The sequence below is a fragment of the Macrosteles quadrilineatus genome, unplaced genomic scaffold, assembly GCF_028750875.1.
Source record: "Macrosteles quadrilineatus isolate MER2022 unplaced genomic scaffold, UCM_ALF_1.0 Scaffold_5__1_contigs__length_97177068, whole genome shotgun sequence".
NCBI lineage: Eukaryota > Metazoa > Arthropoda > Insecta > Hemiptera > Cicadellidae > Macrosteles > Macrosteles quadrilineatus.
The window spans coordinates 82317783-82336145 of NW_026542598.1; the positions used below are offsets into that span (position 1 = coordinate 82317783).

The 18363-nt window shown below is 35.4% G+C and overlaps 1 protein-coding gene across 5 annotated transcripts in view; it reads left to right on the forward strand.

Moving 5' to 3' along the window:
- LOC128994014 (rho GTPase-activating protein 39-like) overlaps positions 1 to 18363 on the forward strand; it is a 77050-nt gene continuing 58687 nt past the window's right edge. For 3 of the 5 annotated variants that reach the window (XM_054418214.1, XM_054418213.1, XM_054418212.1), the window contains exons 1-5: positions 17 to 304; positions 13533 to 13634; positions 15825 to 15963; positions 16878 to 17006; positions 17815 to 17948. In XM_054418214.1, the coding sequence (XP_054274189.1) occupies positions 291 to 304; positions 13533 to 13634; positions 15825 to 15963; positions 16878 to 17006; positions 17815 to 17948 (518 nt within the window). In that variant the 5' untranslated portion in view covers positions 17 to 290. Of the gene's footprint in view, positions 305 to 13532; positions 13635 to 15824; positions 15964 to 16877; positions 17007 to 17814; positions 17949 to 18363 lie in introns of all 5 variants that reach the window. The other 2 variants (XM_054418211.1, XM_054418210.1) reach the window with 2 other exon arrangements.

Sequence of the window (18363 nt, forward strand, 5' to 3'; positions counted from 1 at the left end):
CTACGTTTTACAGTTTATCAATATTTATTTATAATGTAAAGTGTTCTTCATACAGCAAAACCAAAAATTAACTCAAAGCTTATTTTAATTGTTATGAAATTAATTTATAAACGTGTATAATTATTTTACCGATGTATTGAAAGTTAGTAACTTGACTTCTCTTCGTTTCAGAATGAAGAAATGGCGACTGCGAAATGTTATGACTGTCTCGTAGCTAAGTTATTTGTGATTAATTTGTGTATGTGAGTTTTTACTAGTGTATTAACTTTGTCTTGACTTACATCCGAAACATGGCTTCTGAAAGGTAAACTATTAAGGATGTATTCCTATACCCCTTGCATATAATACTCTATTAATCGATACAATTTTTAGACAGGGGATTCCATTTGGGCTAGGCCCTGTCAGAATGTATCTTTCAGTATGAAGTTGAAGTAGACTATGTTGTTACCTACTATTAAGTTTTAATGTCTCTATTTCTTTATTTAAGATTAGCATAGATTGGGAATAATTATGTGTTAAACAAATCTTAGCTTATGATGATAACTTTCTGTGACCATTTCAATATTTTGAGTGAAGGCCTCAAGTTAACTTGGACCCCATTAACCCTCCGGGTGTCATGTCAAATTTTTGTTAATGTCACGCGATTTTTGTCACTTTTGCGGAGTTTTACATAAAAATTCACAAAAAATTAAAAAATTAAAATACACATATAAAGTAGCATATTTTATAAAAGTAAATAAAACTGGCTATACAAACATGCAATATTTTGTGTCCTTACCTTATGTTGATAAAATCCAGCATGGGTTCAAATCCGGAAGATCAAAAAAAAAAATTTACTTTTTCATGTTACGAGCTTTGCAAACAAAGTCTGTCACACCACACAGCAAAATCAAAATATACATATTGTTCAAAATTTAATGAGAAAAAAGAATATATACACATATATGGACTTCTATATACAAACTGTCATATGGCGAAGAAAAAACTGATCTATATACATTGCGGAAAACACTAAGTTTCTAGGGATGGGATGTCTTCTTTCTCTTATGAGATGAGCTAGGTCTCCAATAGTGACTTAGTTTATGAAAACATTCTTTGTGCACCCCACAGTTGCACCCAGGACACCAGTATGTTGCTTTCCTGGGGCACACTGCACACATTCTGTTTGACTTATTCGGAATTAATTGTATTTCGTGAGCCGTATCTCCGGAAGGGCCAGGTACTGGTTCCACGTCACTGCCCCGAGCAAGTTCTTCGACAATGTCAATGTAGAAATTTCTCCTGCTCATTGGTTTGTCTGTGTTCATAGTGTAGAGGACATATGCGTTGAACAGTGAAATGTCAAGGAAATTATAAAATATCCTCTTCCAATATTTGCTGGTAGGACGGCTACATGAGAGGTGGTACACCGACTTGTCACTAACGTCCACCCCCCCCATGTGCTTATTGTATTTGTCAATAAGGATTGGTTTTATTGCCTGTTGTCCTTTCACACTTCTTATAAGCTTGTCCTCAGCATGACAGGCTGTTGTGAGGGCAAACACAGGTTTACGTTTAGCTTTTTGCCGATAGGAAACTAAAAGTACATCTTTGTGTCGGAAATAGATGCTTTCTTGAACCCCTAAGACGGTAGTTTTCAGAGTCTGGGCCAGGTATTGGGATTTCTTCCAAATAGTCCCACTAAGGTATGTGTTTCTTTCTAATAGATTTAGGGCCAGAGGAACTTTTGTATAAAACTGGTCTGTGAAGAGGTGATGTCCCTTATCGAGCAAACCACTTTTCTCCATCACTTCCATAACAACCTTTTGCACAAAAGGGCCTGGTTTGTCAAGTAGAAAGTCTGTTCCACTGTACATTTCTATATGAATAACGTAGTTTGTTGCTGAATCGCATGTTTCAAACTTCTTTATTCCATATTGCTTATGTTTCTTCTTCGGTAGGTATTGGATGAATGCGCAGCGATTTTTCATGCCGATGAGGCTTTCATCAAGGCACACGTTTTGTCCGGGTTCAAAATGCTTCTTGAAGGCATTATTTAGATGGTCTAATACATACCTGACTTTGAACCAAGGGTCAAAGTCAGGGTGGCCTCTGGGATAACCATTGCTTGATGTCAGTTGTAGGTTAGACATTATGAGAAGGAAGCGGTTACAAGACATGACCTTACTAAAAAAAGGAACGTTTTGTGATTCCTTTGTATCCCAGTAATGTTTTACATTTTTGGTCCTCAAAATCCCCATGTTTATAAAAAGGGAGAACCATTTTTTAATTTCTGAGATGGAGGAGTTCACCCACTTTCTCATCCTAGCTGTAGCCGATAGATTTGGATTTTCATTCAACTTTTTATTTGCATATGCATTGGTACATCTACAAATAATGTTCCATATGGCTTGTGTGAAAAATAGGTAAAAATACTCTATAGGTTTGCTATTTCTAGGAGGTAGATTCTTTGCTCCAGTATTCCTTCTTGTGAATTTGCTTTCAATCTCCTTCTCAGGTTCAGGAGGGTAGACTCTGATCCAAAGCAGGTTTTTTGCCTTAGACTTTTTAGGCCTAGGCCTAGGCCTACTGACATTTGCACCAGTATCATGCGAACTACAACTAGGTTGACTTACACTACTATCTACAATATTTACAGGATCAGGATCATCAGGATCGTCGTCATGTTCTCTATCAGAAGTGTCCAACTCTTCCCAATCTGGAACGTAATCATTACCACTACCACTTGAGAAATCAAGTAATGATTCATTGTCGGATTCATGTTGTCCTAAATCGAAGTCATCTTCAAAATTATCACCTTCACTGTCACTTAGGCCTATTTCACCAGATAAAAGTTCCCTAATGTCACTAGATCGGAGATCTTCTGCCATTTTTACCACTATTACAACTAACTCACAACACAGTTCATCAACAAAGGTACGCCATTTGCAACGCCAGCTGACAGCTGCTGTTTGTAAACGACATATACTAATAAAAATAACGTAAGAAACGGCACTTCCAAATAGTTGTCATGTAGCCTAATGTCCGCAGAACAGTTTGGTATAAGTATCAAGCGTCATCGATCGATCGTACGGCTGTATATTGAACGAAACTGACTGCCTGCAAAGCCGCCCGATTTCGGGCGGTTGACACTCGCCCGGTCCGAAAAAGCCGCCCGATTTCGGGCGGTTGACACTTGGAGGGTTAAAGGTGTGTTTAAATTATATTAGGAGTAGGCCCTAGACCTAAGTTTTAGTTAAATAGTTTAATCTGCTATGAACTGAAACCCTTGAAAGCTGCATATTCATAAGTTAGGTTTCATGAAGAACATAAGGCCTTAATCATTTTGAATGACCAAAGGTACCTTTAAAGAGAACACAAAAACTTATGTTGGTTCAGAATCGTAGGTAAACTTAGGGCAACTTACTTATTTACGTATTTTAGCAGAACATAGGTTTTTCTAACAAAAAACAAAATCAGCATAGGTTAAGCTTTCGTTTATGCCCACTATGTATAGGCCTATTGAGATGAATGGATTAATTTATAAAACTTAAAAACATTTGTTTGATCACTCGCACAACAAAATCAGCAGTATCTGCTGGTTCAAAATAGTGTTTCCCCACCACCACACCACACAAGGTTTAAATTCTCATCCTCATGTATTGTGATGATTATAATTCTTCTTAGTTCTTATGGGTCATGTAGGAGATGTTCTTACACACTGTTGTACAAGCACAGTACAATGTTGTACAGCAATGAATCATCACAAATAATAATGTTGGAGATTTTATAGATTGACAAACCTATATTACTTAGCATTTTCTAGCAATATTGCTGGTTTTAGTAATAAATTGAAATACATTCTTTCTTACTTACTTACTTACTTACTTGATACTTGATGTCTTCATCTTTGACCGACATTATCGGATAGATTGCGTCAATTTATTTATATAGGTATACAATTTATACAAAAACTAATATTTACAAACACTATACTACAGAAAAAATTGTGGCATGGCGGTTTTGATTAATTAGGTCCAGTTACCGTATGTCAGAATCAGGATGGAAAGAGTGGCTCTTCAAGCTCGGCCAACGAGTACAACGGCCTTTTCACCAGTACTTTGAGGAGGGTCTTTTTGAAAGGCTTAATCTTCAAGTCTCTAACAGTTTTGGGAAGCGTGTTAAAAATCCTGATAGCGTATCGTGGGTAGCATTTTAGAGTTCTGCTAAGACGACATCGGGGCATATCAAGGTCTACTGCATTCCGTGTCCCATAAGTATGCTGGTCACTCCTTCTGTCGAAGTCAGTTTCCTTTTCCTTCAGGAGACCAAGGATGTTATACACATACTGGCTGAACACAGTTAGTACCTGCCGTTCTTCAAAAATCGGGCGACAGTGGTCGTAATATCCCGCAAATGTGATCACCCGAAGTGCCATCTTTTGCAGTAGTAGGACCTGTTGTGCAGCTGAACAGTGTCCCCACAGGACCAAGCCATATGTAATATGACTGTGAAAGAGGGCATGGTAAACAGTCATCAGATAAGGTAGAGTGATTTCTGATCTCAGTTTTCTCAGAAGATAAACCACACGGGAAAGCTTCACACACACCTTTTCAATGTGGGAATTCCAGCTACATTTGGAATCTATTCAAAAGCCGAGCAGTTTTACTGGTTCTTCCTCCTCCACAGTTTTTAGGCTACATATCAGAGATTGAGTTTTCTCCTCGTTGATTTTAAGCTGGTTAGCATTAAACCAGTCCTTAGCCTGGGATAGCAGGTGTTCGGCCTCCAGTTTAAGCTGAGTTATGTCTCGACCTGTGGATATAAGGGTTGTGTCGTCCGCAAACAAAAGTGTTTGACCATTTAACCCCAGATCATTTATCATGATGGTGAAGAGAAGTGGGCCTAAAATAGACCCTTGGGGGACACCATGGTTAACACTCCTCATACTAGAAGATGCGCCATACAATGAGACGATCTGTGCTCTCCCCTGCAGATAGCTCGATAGTGTATCAAGAACACTCCCTCCAATACCGTAGAGTCTCAGTTTGTCCAAAAGTATGCTATGTGACACAACGTCAAACGCTTTGCTGAGGTCACACAGATTCAGGTGAACAGACTCATTGTTTTCAAAAGCGTCTGTGATTATGTTCGCTAGGTCGATTAGAGCCGAAGTCGTGGAGCGCCCTCTTCTGAAGCCATGTTGTGCGTTGCTCAAAAGGGTGTTTGCCTCCAGCCATTCTACAAGTTGCCTTTTCATAACAGTTTCAAATATCTTAGAGAAGGTAGGGAGGATTGATATAGGCCGGTAGTTTGCCAAATTTGTAGGGTCACCCTTCTTAAAGATAGGAACTGTTCTAGCTGTTTTAAGGCAATCGGGAAAAACTCCATTAGCGAGGCAAGTGTTAACTAGCTTAGTGATTGGATCAACTAGTATATCCACAACAGCTTTTAGGATATCACAGGACATGCCATGAACATCTTGGCTTCTGGAATTCTTGAAATTGTGCACAATACTTAAAATTTCCTGAGTACTCACCTCCGACCAGCTTGAAAGTTCTAAGGTTGGATCTCTATCCATCCGGATATGTGGTGTGTTTGTTTGCACAGCTGGCAAGCCTGAAACAATGTTTTCAGCAACCTGGACAAAAAAGGTATTGAAGTCATCTGGTGTTCTATGAACCACGGGACTAGGTCTGGACTTCCTGTGCTCATTTATTATCTCCCATGCTGCCTTGCATGTATTTGGTGAGTTTTTTATTCTCTCTACATTCCTTGTCTTCTTTGTCTCTGCGACCTTTTTACCATAGTCTCTCTTTGCCTTTTTATAGAGATCAAAGAATTTAGCTTTCAGGTGGGGTTCAATAGCGCTTTTGTAATGGTCATGCAGTAGAAGAGTAAGAGCACGCATCTTAGCTAGTTCTGGAGTATACCAATCTTTTATTTTCCCTCTAGAGGAGTTGTTACCGACCAACCTTGGATTGTGCTTAAGAATTTTAATTGGAAAAACAGCATCAAAAATATCTTTAACTGTACTAAAGAATGCTAAGAAGTCCAAATCAGGCTCTTGAGAATGACTAGGAACATTAAAACTAGCAGTACTTAGCATCCTACGCAACAAAGCAAAATTCTCTCTATTTACAGGTCTTCTCTCAATGACATAGTTATCTAATAAATTATTATTAGGCCCACTCACCCTTTCTGTTGTCTTCACGTTCAGGACCACTGCTCCATCATGGTCAGCCACCAGTGCGTTGACAACTTCCACCGTATACTCCCAGGTATTAAAATTAGAAGCTGCGGTATCCAAGCACGCACTCCCTCGGGTTGGTAGTCTAGTGGTAATATAAAGGCCGTAGGTTCGTAGCAGATTTGAGAAGTTAGCCTCCTCTCTTGATGAGCGTTCTAAATGAATATTGAAATCACCACAGATCACAAATTTCTTGGCTGAGAGTCTAAATAGATATTGCAAACTAAGGTCAAGTTTCTTTGATTATACATCACAGAATTTGGAAAGATTTACCCGTTCTTTTAGTGGATTTTCTCAAACCTTTCTTATGACCTTGGCCAAAGTTTCCATGCTTCAGCACCAACTCCCTGATTCCTGGTCCTGCTTTAATGACACAAGCCCAAAGTGCAGTTTAAAGAAACTGCTTTGGTGAAAAAGTATTATCATACTGTAGATTAAACATACTCCCTTAGGGAGTTTGTTTCATCTATAGTATTATGGATTTGATAAGTGCCTTAATTAAGTTAAAACTTCTTGAGCAGCTAATCAACTGATATGAATGTGGTTAGCTCTACTGTTAAATAACATATTTGTATGTATGAAATGGTCTTCGTTCATTCTCATACGCGACTTCGGAGCGTACTCCTAGTAATAAGGTAGGCCTACATAGCAAACTCTAGAATAAAATCAAACACGTGAGGGAGGGCGAAGAGCCCTATAAGAAATTGCCTTTGTTACCATTCGTCCCTCCGCTAGATAAGTTAATTTAACCTATGACACCTCAATCGTGAAAATCGGTTAAGTTAATTAGACAGACGAAAAAGGGATGTTAACTTCCAGAGAAAACCCTTATTGTAGGCTAGTACAGTATATAGATCACACTTACCTTGTAGTATGGATCTCTTAAGAAAAAAATAGGCCTATAGCCTAACTTGATCCAACCCAACCAAATGATTAACAGTGGAACCTTGACAAGAAGACCCTCGATAACAAGTCGCCCTTGATAAAAGTGTCATTTTCAAATCCCCTTAAAATTATTTTACCCCTAATCACGTGTTATTACAAACCTCGATAAGGTCAACCTTGATAACAAGTCTTATTTTACAATCTCACATGAGAGTCTTGTTATCAAGGTTCTACTTTATAGCAGTAATACAAGTTACAATATAACACCTGCATCATACGTTGTGTTGGTAAGTTTAAATCAAATCCAATTGATTACATACAGTCCAATTGTAAACAACGCTAAGATTGTTGTTAGGCCTAGTTATGGAAAAATGTAACCTTTAGAGTCAGGCCTAGACTGTACAGTAGAACCTCTTCAATCCGAACTAGGCCTAATTGGGACCAGGGGTAGTTCAGACTATTGAATAGTTTGGATTACAGAACATGTAGTTTTTACATGACAACAGCTAAAACGTGGATAAAATGGATAGTAATTGGTACAGAAGTGAAAAATTATGTACCTATATAGATATCACAGGAAGAATATACGATCTACTGTAGCTTTTACCGTAGGCAGCTTGGAAAGACCTAAGTTAGACGTTTTATTCAACATTATTCATTGACAGCATCTATATATTTAATACGTGACATGAAACTTTGTGAACCATAAGGTTTTTTTGTTTTGAGATTTAACCCCACATATTATATACCAAAATGTTCATCTAGGTGTGTAGATATGCAAACTGGCTTTAGATTTTTGAAATATATATTTTTAAGGGCGTGGGCTGCCCTCAAAGTTCCTTCCATAAGGATAACATTTGTGATTGATTTGAATGTTATTATATTCTGAAACAGATGTCAATACATTAGTTATCAAATGCCAGCCGTTTTGTTTGGCTTTGAAATGTAAACAGTTTGCATGTTTTTTAAAATAATTAGAAGCCCGGCAAAGAAATGTTACCTTTAGGACACGACGGGAGAAAAGTTTTACATTATTTTCGATTAAACATGCCAAGGACCCGACGACAAAGAAATATAGCCGGTCGCTGGAATAGTTAGTGGCAACGTGTAGGCCTACTTAAAAAATTACACTGACAAATACAAGAATTCAGCAGTATTCACTTGGTGAGACGGCATTTAAATGTCAGAAATGTGGTGTGCTACATTTTAAAGAAGAACAAAGAGGACGAGGCGAAGAATTTTCATCCTGCTGCCATAAAGGAAAAGTGAATCTATCACCATACCGAGAAAGCTATTATATCGAGAGCCTACTTAATGGAGCAAATCATTTGAGCAGAACTGAGTACAACTCAGTACAACTTGAGTACAACTCTGCACTCGCAATGGTCAGCACTCGACACAATTTATCACTCAATTGGCACCTGACAACCGTCAGAAGAAGAGCATCCCACATATGCCCAAATTTAAATCTACGACGTTGAAACCGCTGTTCAAGAAAGAATGCTAAACAAAGCTAATGGCTCTTCAACATTTTGATTTTAATTTTGATTCAACATTTGGTTGATATTAATCCATTCGCGCAAGTTTTCAGCATGATGAGCTCCGTCCTGCAAAACACTCCTACCGAACAGCAAAAAGAACTTAGAATGCGTATAGCCAACGATCGAGCTCAAGACCAACGTCGATACAACGACGCAACTTTTAATGACGTATCCTAATTTATTATTCGTGCGAATTCGCACGGGTTCACCTAGTCAGCATAATTTGCTGTGCTGACAGACCATAAACTTGTTACGGATAAGATATTGTTTATAGTTGAAATTGACAGGAAAGCAGGCTTACCTTTAAACAAGTCCATAGAGACACATGAAACATCACAAAAGTAAAAGTAGAAATTTTCCACTGGAGAAAAAGGTTAAATTTCCTTAATAATTCCTGGCAAATTCCCTATCTATTTATCAGATATTATCCTAACTGAGGCAAAAAAATACCCTATTTTTGGACCCTAGAAGTGTGGGTGAAGTAAACTGTGTTGTATAGCGGAATTTAATAATTTCATCCAATAGACTTGTTCATCCATTGGTCTACTTGTTTGTGAACTTTGAATAGCTAACCTATATTACTTATGTGAATCCTGCATTTTTCATAAACTATTGTAAGATGTGAGGCCTTTATTTTATGTTTGAATGTTTGTTTCATGTTAGGTTATGTTAAAACCCTATTTAAAAATAAACGTTTGGTGAACATGAGCATGCTAAAATTAGTCTGCTCATGTTGACCAATCGTTATTAAAATCTTAGTTATACGTTATACTTTATTAAGTTTGTTGGAATCTGTTTATGGTAGTGAGAGGGTACGATTAGTGTTAATTTTCGTATTTATGTTTTATGTGCATCATATGAATGGCCATCCATGATTGTCTATTTAATGACACGCTCTGTATTTAAAAATCCAGACATTCTTCTCTTGTTTTGATGACAAAATTCTAAACACTGCTTTTTAAACTTATTACGGTAATCTGAAACTTGCACAATTGAATTCAATTAAATTTATTTCACAATAGGCCTAGTTGTTATTATGTAGGTCTCACTTGATTAACAACTACAATCTGAGCTAGATTAACCAGATGTAATTTTCTTCTAAAACTTAGGATAGGAAATATAAAATTGAAAATTAAAAGGTCACTTGAAAAGCTATCAAAGTTTTCATTTAGTATCTTTAGTTTTGAGAAATCTTTATATTGATAATCCTTAAAACCAGTTATTTGGGTAGTTATTAGTTGGTTTACCCTTTAATATCTATCGTAGGAGTATTTAAAATTTTAACTTGTGGAAACAGAGGTTGTAGCACTCTTGTCACCTCCGAGTCTTTCTTCTTTCAAATGGTTTCCATAATCTTTTGTTTCCTTGAAAAATTTGTGATTTATTCCTTCAATGTCTCTATCGTCCTCAAATTCTTCTATTGTAATCACCTTTTTCTTCACTAGCTTAAAGTCTGGAGTGTACTTGGGATGAGATGTATAATAAGTTGAGTTTAAAGTTATCCGAGTGGTGCTTACACTTCGGTCGGCCTTTGTTGATGTGAACGTTACGCTTGTAGCATCAGTCTCCACACTTGAAGTAACGTCAGTGTTTGAAGTACTTTTTGAGGTTATGTTTTCTTCTGTCTTAGTTTCTTTTTCATTTTTCCCACTATTCTTTGATGGGCCTGAGTCTAAGCTATTGGAAATCCACTGCTCCCGAAGTATATTTACAATGTCGTTGCTTTCGTCGTAAGGCTTTTCATGAGAACGGGTAGGTTGAGATTTGCTCATCATTATTGAAAATTGTAAGACATGGAGTAAAATTGAAACATAGATTTTTATTTGCATTGTTTTGTTTTTTACAAAAATTTATTTCATTATTAATTTTCATTAAAAAATCAAAAAAGTTAAGTTACTGTTAGTTATGTTGAAGGTTAAAACATAAATCAAAACAATGTTAAATTTATTTTTTCAATCATATGTTATTGGTATTTTTATTAATGTTTTTGTTTAAGTTGTAGGTTTGAAAAATCATTTTGGAAATCAATGAAGTTTCTGTTGGTAACTAGCTGAATGGAAAAAAGATTTCATTTTATAGAAAGTATGTTTAATCAATGAATATATTTTTGATTTGTATGATCATACTTACTTCACACTAAACTTATCAAGTAATTTAAAAAGTAGATGAATAATTATTTTGGCTTTGTCAAATTATATGCACCTTTGTTCATATAATGGAGATGACATTTTTGCATTGGATCATCTAGTTTCAATATTATTAAACTGTGCGTAGTATTTTTTAGCTAAGCAAAACAAAGTAAATATATTATTTTATTGATTGTACTAACTTGATATTAAAATTCAATACCAACATTTTTTTCAGGTGTTATTTTCTGCAGGTATTATTTTTATATTAGAACAAAAGGTAAATTTGTATTCTAAAAAAGTATTAAACATATAAAAATCTAGAAAAGCACCAGCAAAGTTTTAGTTTTGTTACAGTAATTTATATAAACAGGGTGTTAAAAAAGGTGGGGACATATTTTACCTAGTGATTCCTTGGGCCAAAATAAAGAGAAAATCAAGTATACAAATTTTTCCAAAATCGCTTCGTTAACCAGATATCCGCCATTTTGTATTTTTTACATAAACATTTTTATCTTTGGACTTTTTTAACTGATCTTTATAAAACTTGGTATGTATGTTAATCTAAAAGAGACCCATGTTAGAAAAAGAATCATCTTGATTCATGTTACAATTTCAAAATGGCGGCCGTTTTTGAGTAATTTAAGTTTAAAAAAATTAAATGGCCGCCATTTTGAAATTTTAAGTTGAATCAAGATGATTTTTTTTTCTAACATGGTCTCTTCTACCTTAACATACATGCCAAGTTTTATAAAGATGGGTTGAAAAAGTCCAAAGATAAAAATGTTTATGTAACAATAAAAAAATGGTCGATATCTGGTTAACGAAGCGATCTACCTTAACATGCATGCCAAGTTTTATAAAGATTGGTTGAAAAAGTCCAAAGATAAAAATGTTTATGTAACAAATACAAAATGGTGGATATCTGGTTAACGAAGCGATTTTGGAAAAAATTTTATATGTGATTTTCTCTTTATTTTCACCCAAGAAATCACTAGGTAAAATATGTCCCCACCTTTTTTTAACACCCTGTATATATATTTTTAATAATCCAACTTATGCCGTAGAAACCAGTAATTAACATCAGAACGATCGGTTGAGAGCTCAGTTTAAATGGGTTCAATTCTTGGAAATGAAATGTCTACATCTATCAATGGTCAAACATTCTACACTCATCTATGCTCCCTAAATTAATCACAGAAGTTGCTGATTTATTTAGACAATTAAAATATTATTTAGAGACAAACAATTTAGAGCATTGTTATTTTATTTTATATATTTCAAATTTGCCTTTAATTTGATGATAAAACTAAACCTCTGACACTGCACCTGTTCAAACTTGTTAAAAGTATTGTTGCGTCTGCTATACCACCTGGCCTAATTGTTACCAAGGAGCAATAACCTGTCTTCCTCTTGAATTTAAATGCTGTTAACCTGTCTGGTATATAAATTCACTTTCTAACTGAACTAACTGTTAGTTTATATTTAGGTCCATTGAAATGAAATGAAACCAGTGCTTTATTTTCATTAAAACAATGCATTACAAAATAATAAGATTTTTTCATAAATAACTCTTTCATATACAAAAAAAATATATACATACAACCTTGAATCACACTTATTCTATCGTGTTTTACCTTAATATCATTTTGTTTTGTTTAACTGCACTATATCAGCATTAGCCCAAAGGACTGTCAGCTGGGCTGGCAGCTTTCATACAAAATATTTTTATTTTCTCCTTATTTAGGTCCATTGGTCCAGGTATATTGAACTGTACAGTAGTAATAGTCCAACATTGTAGTTTTATAATTGTTGAGAAAAATAATTTTTTTTTTCTTTACAAGTCTTGAAATTCTGTTTGGATTGCATTTTTTCTTAGGACGAAAATCTATATATGCACCTTTAACTGTACTGCCACTTTTTGGTATCCCAAAGTCCATAGAATATTACCAATACCTACGCAAGCTGCAATTTTTAAAATTTTGCCTCAAATACATTAAAATAAAACTAGTGGTAGTCCTGTGGTCGAAACTCGACCAAAAATAATTAATGTACAGACTTCTCTATTTTCTCCCCACACTGTAAATAAAACATGTGATTGGGATTTCTTCCATTTGTTTTGATTTACTGTTTACATTTTGTTGTTATTTCGTCACCATCATGGCAACCCAGTTGGTCCATGTTAATTTTTTGAAGTTTTCAAATTCGTTTTTTGTGCTTATTTTTTAGCCTATTTTAATTTATAAAGGGATTCTGCACATCTACAGGCAAATATCTTTCTAACAGTATGCGTAGATTTCCCCTGCGATGCACACGAGCTGAGAAAAAAGGTTTTAAGGAAACATGCTTGCCTATTAATATATAGATAGATTATAATACCCCTGCAGCAAACCTGCAGACTAAGTGAATTTACATTTGCCGAATAGGGTTTTAACTCAAATATAAAAAAAAATGGCAGATTTATTCCCTATTTAAATAACATTAGGCTATGTTAAATGATTAAAACTAAGATTGCTGCTACAGTGAGTGTAATAGTGAGTGTTTTTAGTAAAATATTAATTGCTTACGATGAAATAAATAAATTTACCAAATTTTAATCAAAAAGTATCCATGAACTTGGAAATTTTAAATTTAAAGTTTTTTTGCAATTTTCTCCGTAAGCCGACTAAGCCACCGACTCACCACTGGTGTACTTATTACTTTATCAGTATATCTGTACCGATGTTATGATTCCTTGATGTGTTGATGCAGAATGGAGTGGGTGGAGATCATAGAGCCTCGGACCAAGGAGCACATGTATGCCAACCTAACTACAGGCGAGTGCGTCTGGGACCCACCCAAAGGGGTGCCTGTGTGAGTATTTTTGATTATTTCAGGGTTTATATTGCATAAGGTCCTTTGCGATAGAAGACATAGAAGAGTAGGTATGGTTCTAGGGTGAAAATAGTATATTTAATCACTGGAGCCTAAAGTGACTGTATCTTTAACATGAGCTTAAGTTTTTACGATAGAGGCAAAGTCGAGACGTTGAAAAGACACAAAAATTAAATAGTTTTCACTTAAACATAACCTCTCGAAAACGACTTCTAGCTTTTTAAATTTAATTTGCTAATGAAAACAAACAGCTGTTTAGTAAGTGATTCAATAGTTTCGTCTGTTATGATTGTGTTAGTATACATTATACTATCGATATGTTGAACTATTTAAGGCTACTATTAACTACAATCGATTAAACAATCGATACATACTTCCGATTCATGCCTTTGTTTACAATCGAAATTTACAACTGAGTTGACAACAGCTGATTTTTACTCCCCAGGGGCCAAAAACTATTTTTAATCCCTAGGGAGTAAAAATGGTACTTTAGACCCACAACACATGCATTAAAAACGGCTGTAAAAAAAAAAGTTACACCACACTCTATTGACTATAGAAACAAAACTCAATTTGTATAACTGACTTGGATGCTGAAGTAAGGCCTATCTACAGGGTGATTGGTAATCAGTGTGACCAATTTTTTTTGTGTAAGTACAAAGTAAATGAAGTGTGATGATGCATATAAGAGGTTCCAAGTGTAAAAATTGGCTTCCCAAAGAATTATTTTAAGTTAAAAAAAATAACCATGTTTTTAAAGTTAATACAGCAATTTCTCAATTACCTGTAAATGGATTTGAGTAGATAATGTCATTTTCGTGTTCTATATTAAATTTGGAATAAGAATAGGCTGATAGAAAATTATGGAGGATCAGTTGTAAAAACTCCATTAGATTCAAAGACAAAAATTAAGGTGTTTGATAAAAATAAAAAAATAAATAAAAAAAACATTGGTTTATTGCATTTTTATACACCCTGTATACAAGAAGGTGGCCAAATATGTTAAAAATAGCTCCATTTTATAAGCTTTCTTGACCATATGTTACACCATTGAGGTTTAGATATGCTTTTGTTTGTTTTAAACATGTTGGCGTATTTTACATACATCAGCAATTGTAATCAGTACTGTCTGTTGATGGCTTAGCCAAACTAATAAAGTACACATATTTTTTTCTAAAACTGGCCCCAACTTTAACAAGGGGATGGCATGCCTGCTTCCAGTAATAGTCAAAAGGTTACAGTCAATCTTTTTGTAAGAGCAGTGATTACAGGTCTCAGTATTTTGAGCATAAAAAAAATCCAAAATGTCAAGTTTTTTGCACAAACACCAGGAAAATGTTACATGCACATTGAATGGTTTGATTCCAACCTCATACACCATCCGAGTTCTCCGAATCCTAACAATAGATTTTCAAGGCAAAATATGAAAAAGTATTTTTTGTTAAGTGTTTATAGGTACTAATTTCATTATACGGATAGGAAATACATTAGGTATTGTTTAAATAAAGTCAGTAGCCTAAATTTTTAGGCTGCAAATAATATTTTGAAAATTGTGTTATCTTGAAAGATGTATGTGGAATTAATTAGCTACGGCGCGAGTTGTGCTACATTACCCATGTGTTTAATTACCGTCATCAATCAACTTCAATTAACACAATTCCACGCAAACAAGAATGATGTCACTTCTAGATTTTTCAATATGATTGTTTGTCTTAAAATACAATTCCATTTATTCACAGAATTTCATTTCACCATAAAATGACAGGACATTTGTCTATACAGTATTATTACTTAAAGCTAAATATTACAAATAAAACAAATTTTAACTATTAAACCTCCTAATTTCTACTCAACAATTCATTTAAACAGGCTGTAAAATGTTTTTGTCTGCAACCAGTCTTTAAGTTTTTTGCTTTTTTCTATTTGGAATGCTGATGTTTTTTTTAAATGACCAGGAACTAAGTTATACAATTTTGGTCCAATACATTGAAGTGATGCTTCACAATAGTTGAGGTGGATAAGTCACAATGTGTGTTGACGTTGAACTTCTTGCCATGTCTGTGCCATAACATTTTTGGACCCTGATCCCAGATACTCAACTCCTGAGCTACCTCTAGTGAATTCAAGTTTAACCTAATATGTTTAACTAGACTGATTTTGATATTGCAGTAAGAAGACTGACAACAACCAGTGGTGGGAACTGTTTGACCAAAACACCAGCAGGTTCTACTACTACAACGCCACCTCGCAGAAGACAGTGTGGCATAGGCCGCAGAACTGTGACATCATACCTCTGGCTAAGTTGCAGGTTAGTAGTTTTACCCGTGCTTTGCTGTTGTAGTACACCATTAACCTTTACCAATGATTATGGAGTTGTTGTTGGGTGGTTAAGTAGTTATAAAGCTCGCCTGGTAATCAGAAGGTCTTTTTGATGGTACAAAACTGAACCCAACTGTCCTTGATCATTGGCATTAAAAAAAATGGTTCTGGCTAAAGACCCATCTAACCTGTAGTAACAATTTACAAAGCTATACAAATCGTCTTACTCCATTCTACAGTACCCATAATTTACAAATGGCTTAAAATTTGCATCCAAGTATGTTTTGCCGCACAGAAAAGTAAGGTAAAGAGAAAATGGCCTACACTTAAGTGTGGCACTAGTCTCTGGTGTACAGCCCAAAGTCCAACATTGCCCAGGTTGCTGTGTTAAAGAATTGATTGATTTATGTCATTGGGTTAGCAGGCTTGTTTGAAGGGGAAGAGTTCATCCTGGCACAAGAATACATACAAACATTAAGTTATACCCAATAATTCTATATATTCTATTCATTTTCTATGTTCTATATATTCTAATAATGTTAAAACTTATGTCTTTTTTGGTTGAACTTGCTGGCAGCGACAGTGAAGTACCTACTATTAATTGTTCATAGTATGGGCTTAACAGACGGCTCACCATACTGATGAAAATAGTAGAAAATACACAAATAAACACATAAAACATGGGATTTTCAGAGCTACTAGATCCTTTATCAGAAGTTGAGTCTTTATTCTTGCTGATTTTGACAACCTTTTGAGACTTATTCTAAAAAATGACTTCCTCATACATTGTCTACCTAGGAGTTCCGTTAGTTTTAGTGTCAATCATTATACAAATGTACTTAATAATTCTAGTATTTAAGAGAAACGTAGATATTTAACCTGATTTTGATTGTAATATTACAGACACTGAAACAAAACACAGAGCCTGTTGTTCAAGATGAGGCCAATGAATCTAATTCTCACAAACCCAAAGAATCAGTCGCTACGCAGACTCCTGGTCGGTCCCGCACTCATCATGCACATTCTACTAAGGTAACTTATTCATAACTTTGCTTTGTACAAGGTGTAGTGTAGATATTTATTTATTTATTATTTTGGGGAGCGAGCTGGCGTAGTGGTTAGAGCACGGGACTTCAGTCCCTGAGGTCCCGGGTTCGATCCCCGCCAAGTCACCAATGGATTTTATCTAAGTGATAATGCCGCAACCCCTAGGTCTAGCCTCAAGTAATGTGAAAAACAATCCCAGGCTCGTGCCTAGCGTCCTTAGTACAAAAAAAGTGTAGATATTTAAACATTGAAAATGTCTTAATATCATCCAGGTTTTTCCTAAGTCCCCTTAATTGAATATCTTTTGCCCCAGGTACAGCTAACCTTTGAACGTTTCATGTTACAAATCTTATCTTCCTTTTGTTCTAAGCCGTGCCATTGCCCATGGTACTATTGTGTTCTGATGCACTAGCTCAGCAAAAATGTGACAATGTGTTTATAAGGGGCATGTTGTCAGTATAGTCACCAACCCTCAATTTTAAGAGTCTAGGCTACCATTCTCTTCTAGTTCATAAGAGGTTAAAATATTGTGTTCAGAAGAAGTGGTCAAAATTGTGAGAGTATTGAAATCCAATGAAGAAGACGAGATCAGAAGAAACCAAATACCTTCTTGGATACAAATGGGAGTTAGAGATGTAGATTAATATCATAGATTCATACCCCTCATAGATTTATCAGCTTTATGAATCACCTGAGAGTTTACCTTTTTATGGATTGGCAAATGTTTTTGACACCCAGATCTTCATTCTTTCTAAACTTTGTAACCTAATAGTCCCTGTACTGTTTGTCTCAGAGTCAAGATACAGTCGAGAGTGGCCGACAGTCTAGTGGGAGTGGCCGAGTAGCTACAGAGACCCAGACACAGACCTCACCCCCAGCTTCCCCTCGGACATCTCGACGGTCTCACCACCATCATCACCATCATAGGTACAGCTATTATCAGTTTATGTTTGATTTTAAACTTTGGTATTATACTGACCACACCTAATAATAATTATAACCCAACCTAAGGGTGGACTATGTTTTAGGCTTGGATAGATTAGCAAGAAATGTTTTTGAACTAATTAAAATCTTATTTGGAAGTTGATTTATCCGTCTGATCGGTATAATACTAATGTACCAAGTTATGTAGGTATTTGTTTTGTTGTATTTGTCATGCTACCTATCTATAGTTTACCTTTTTGACTCAGTCTATCCAGCAAGACCTGGTCAATCAGGTCGAGGGAGTAAGTAAGTAAGATGAGTGATGTAATAGTCATGGTTATCTTACAAAAATGTAAAAAAAGTGGGTTCAAGCTATGGTCACATTTTGCCACACAGTCTTAAATTGCGGCAACTATTT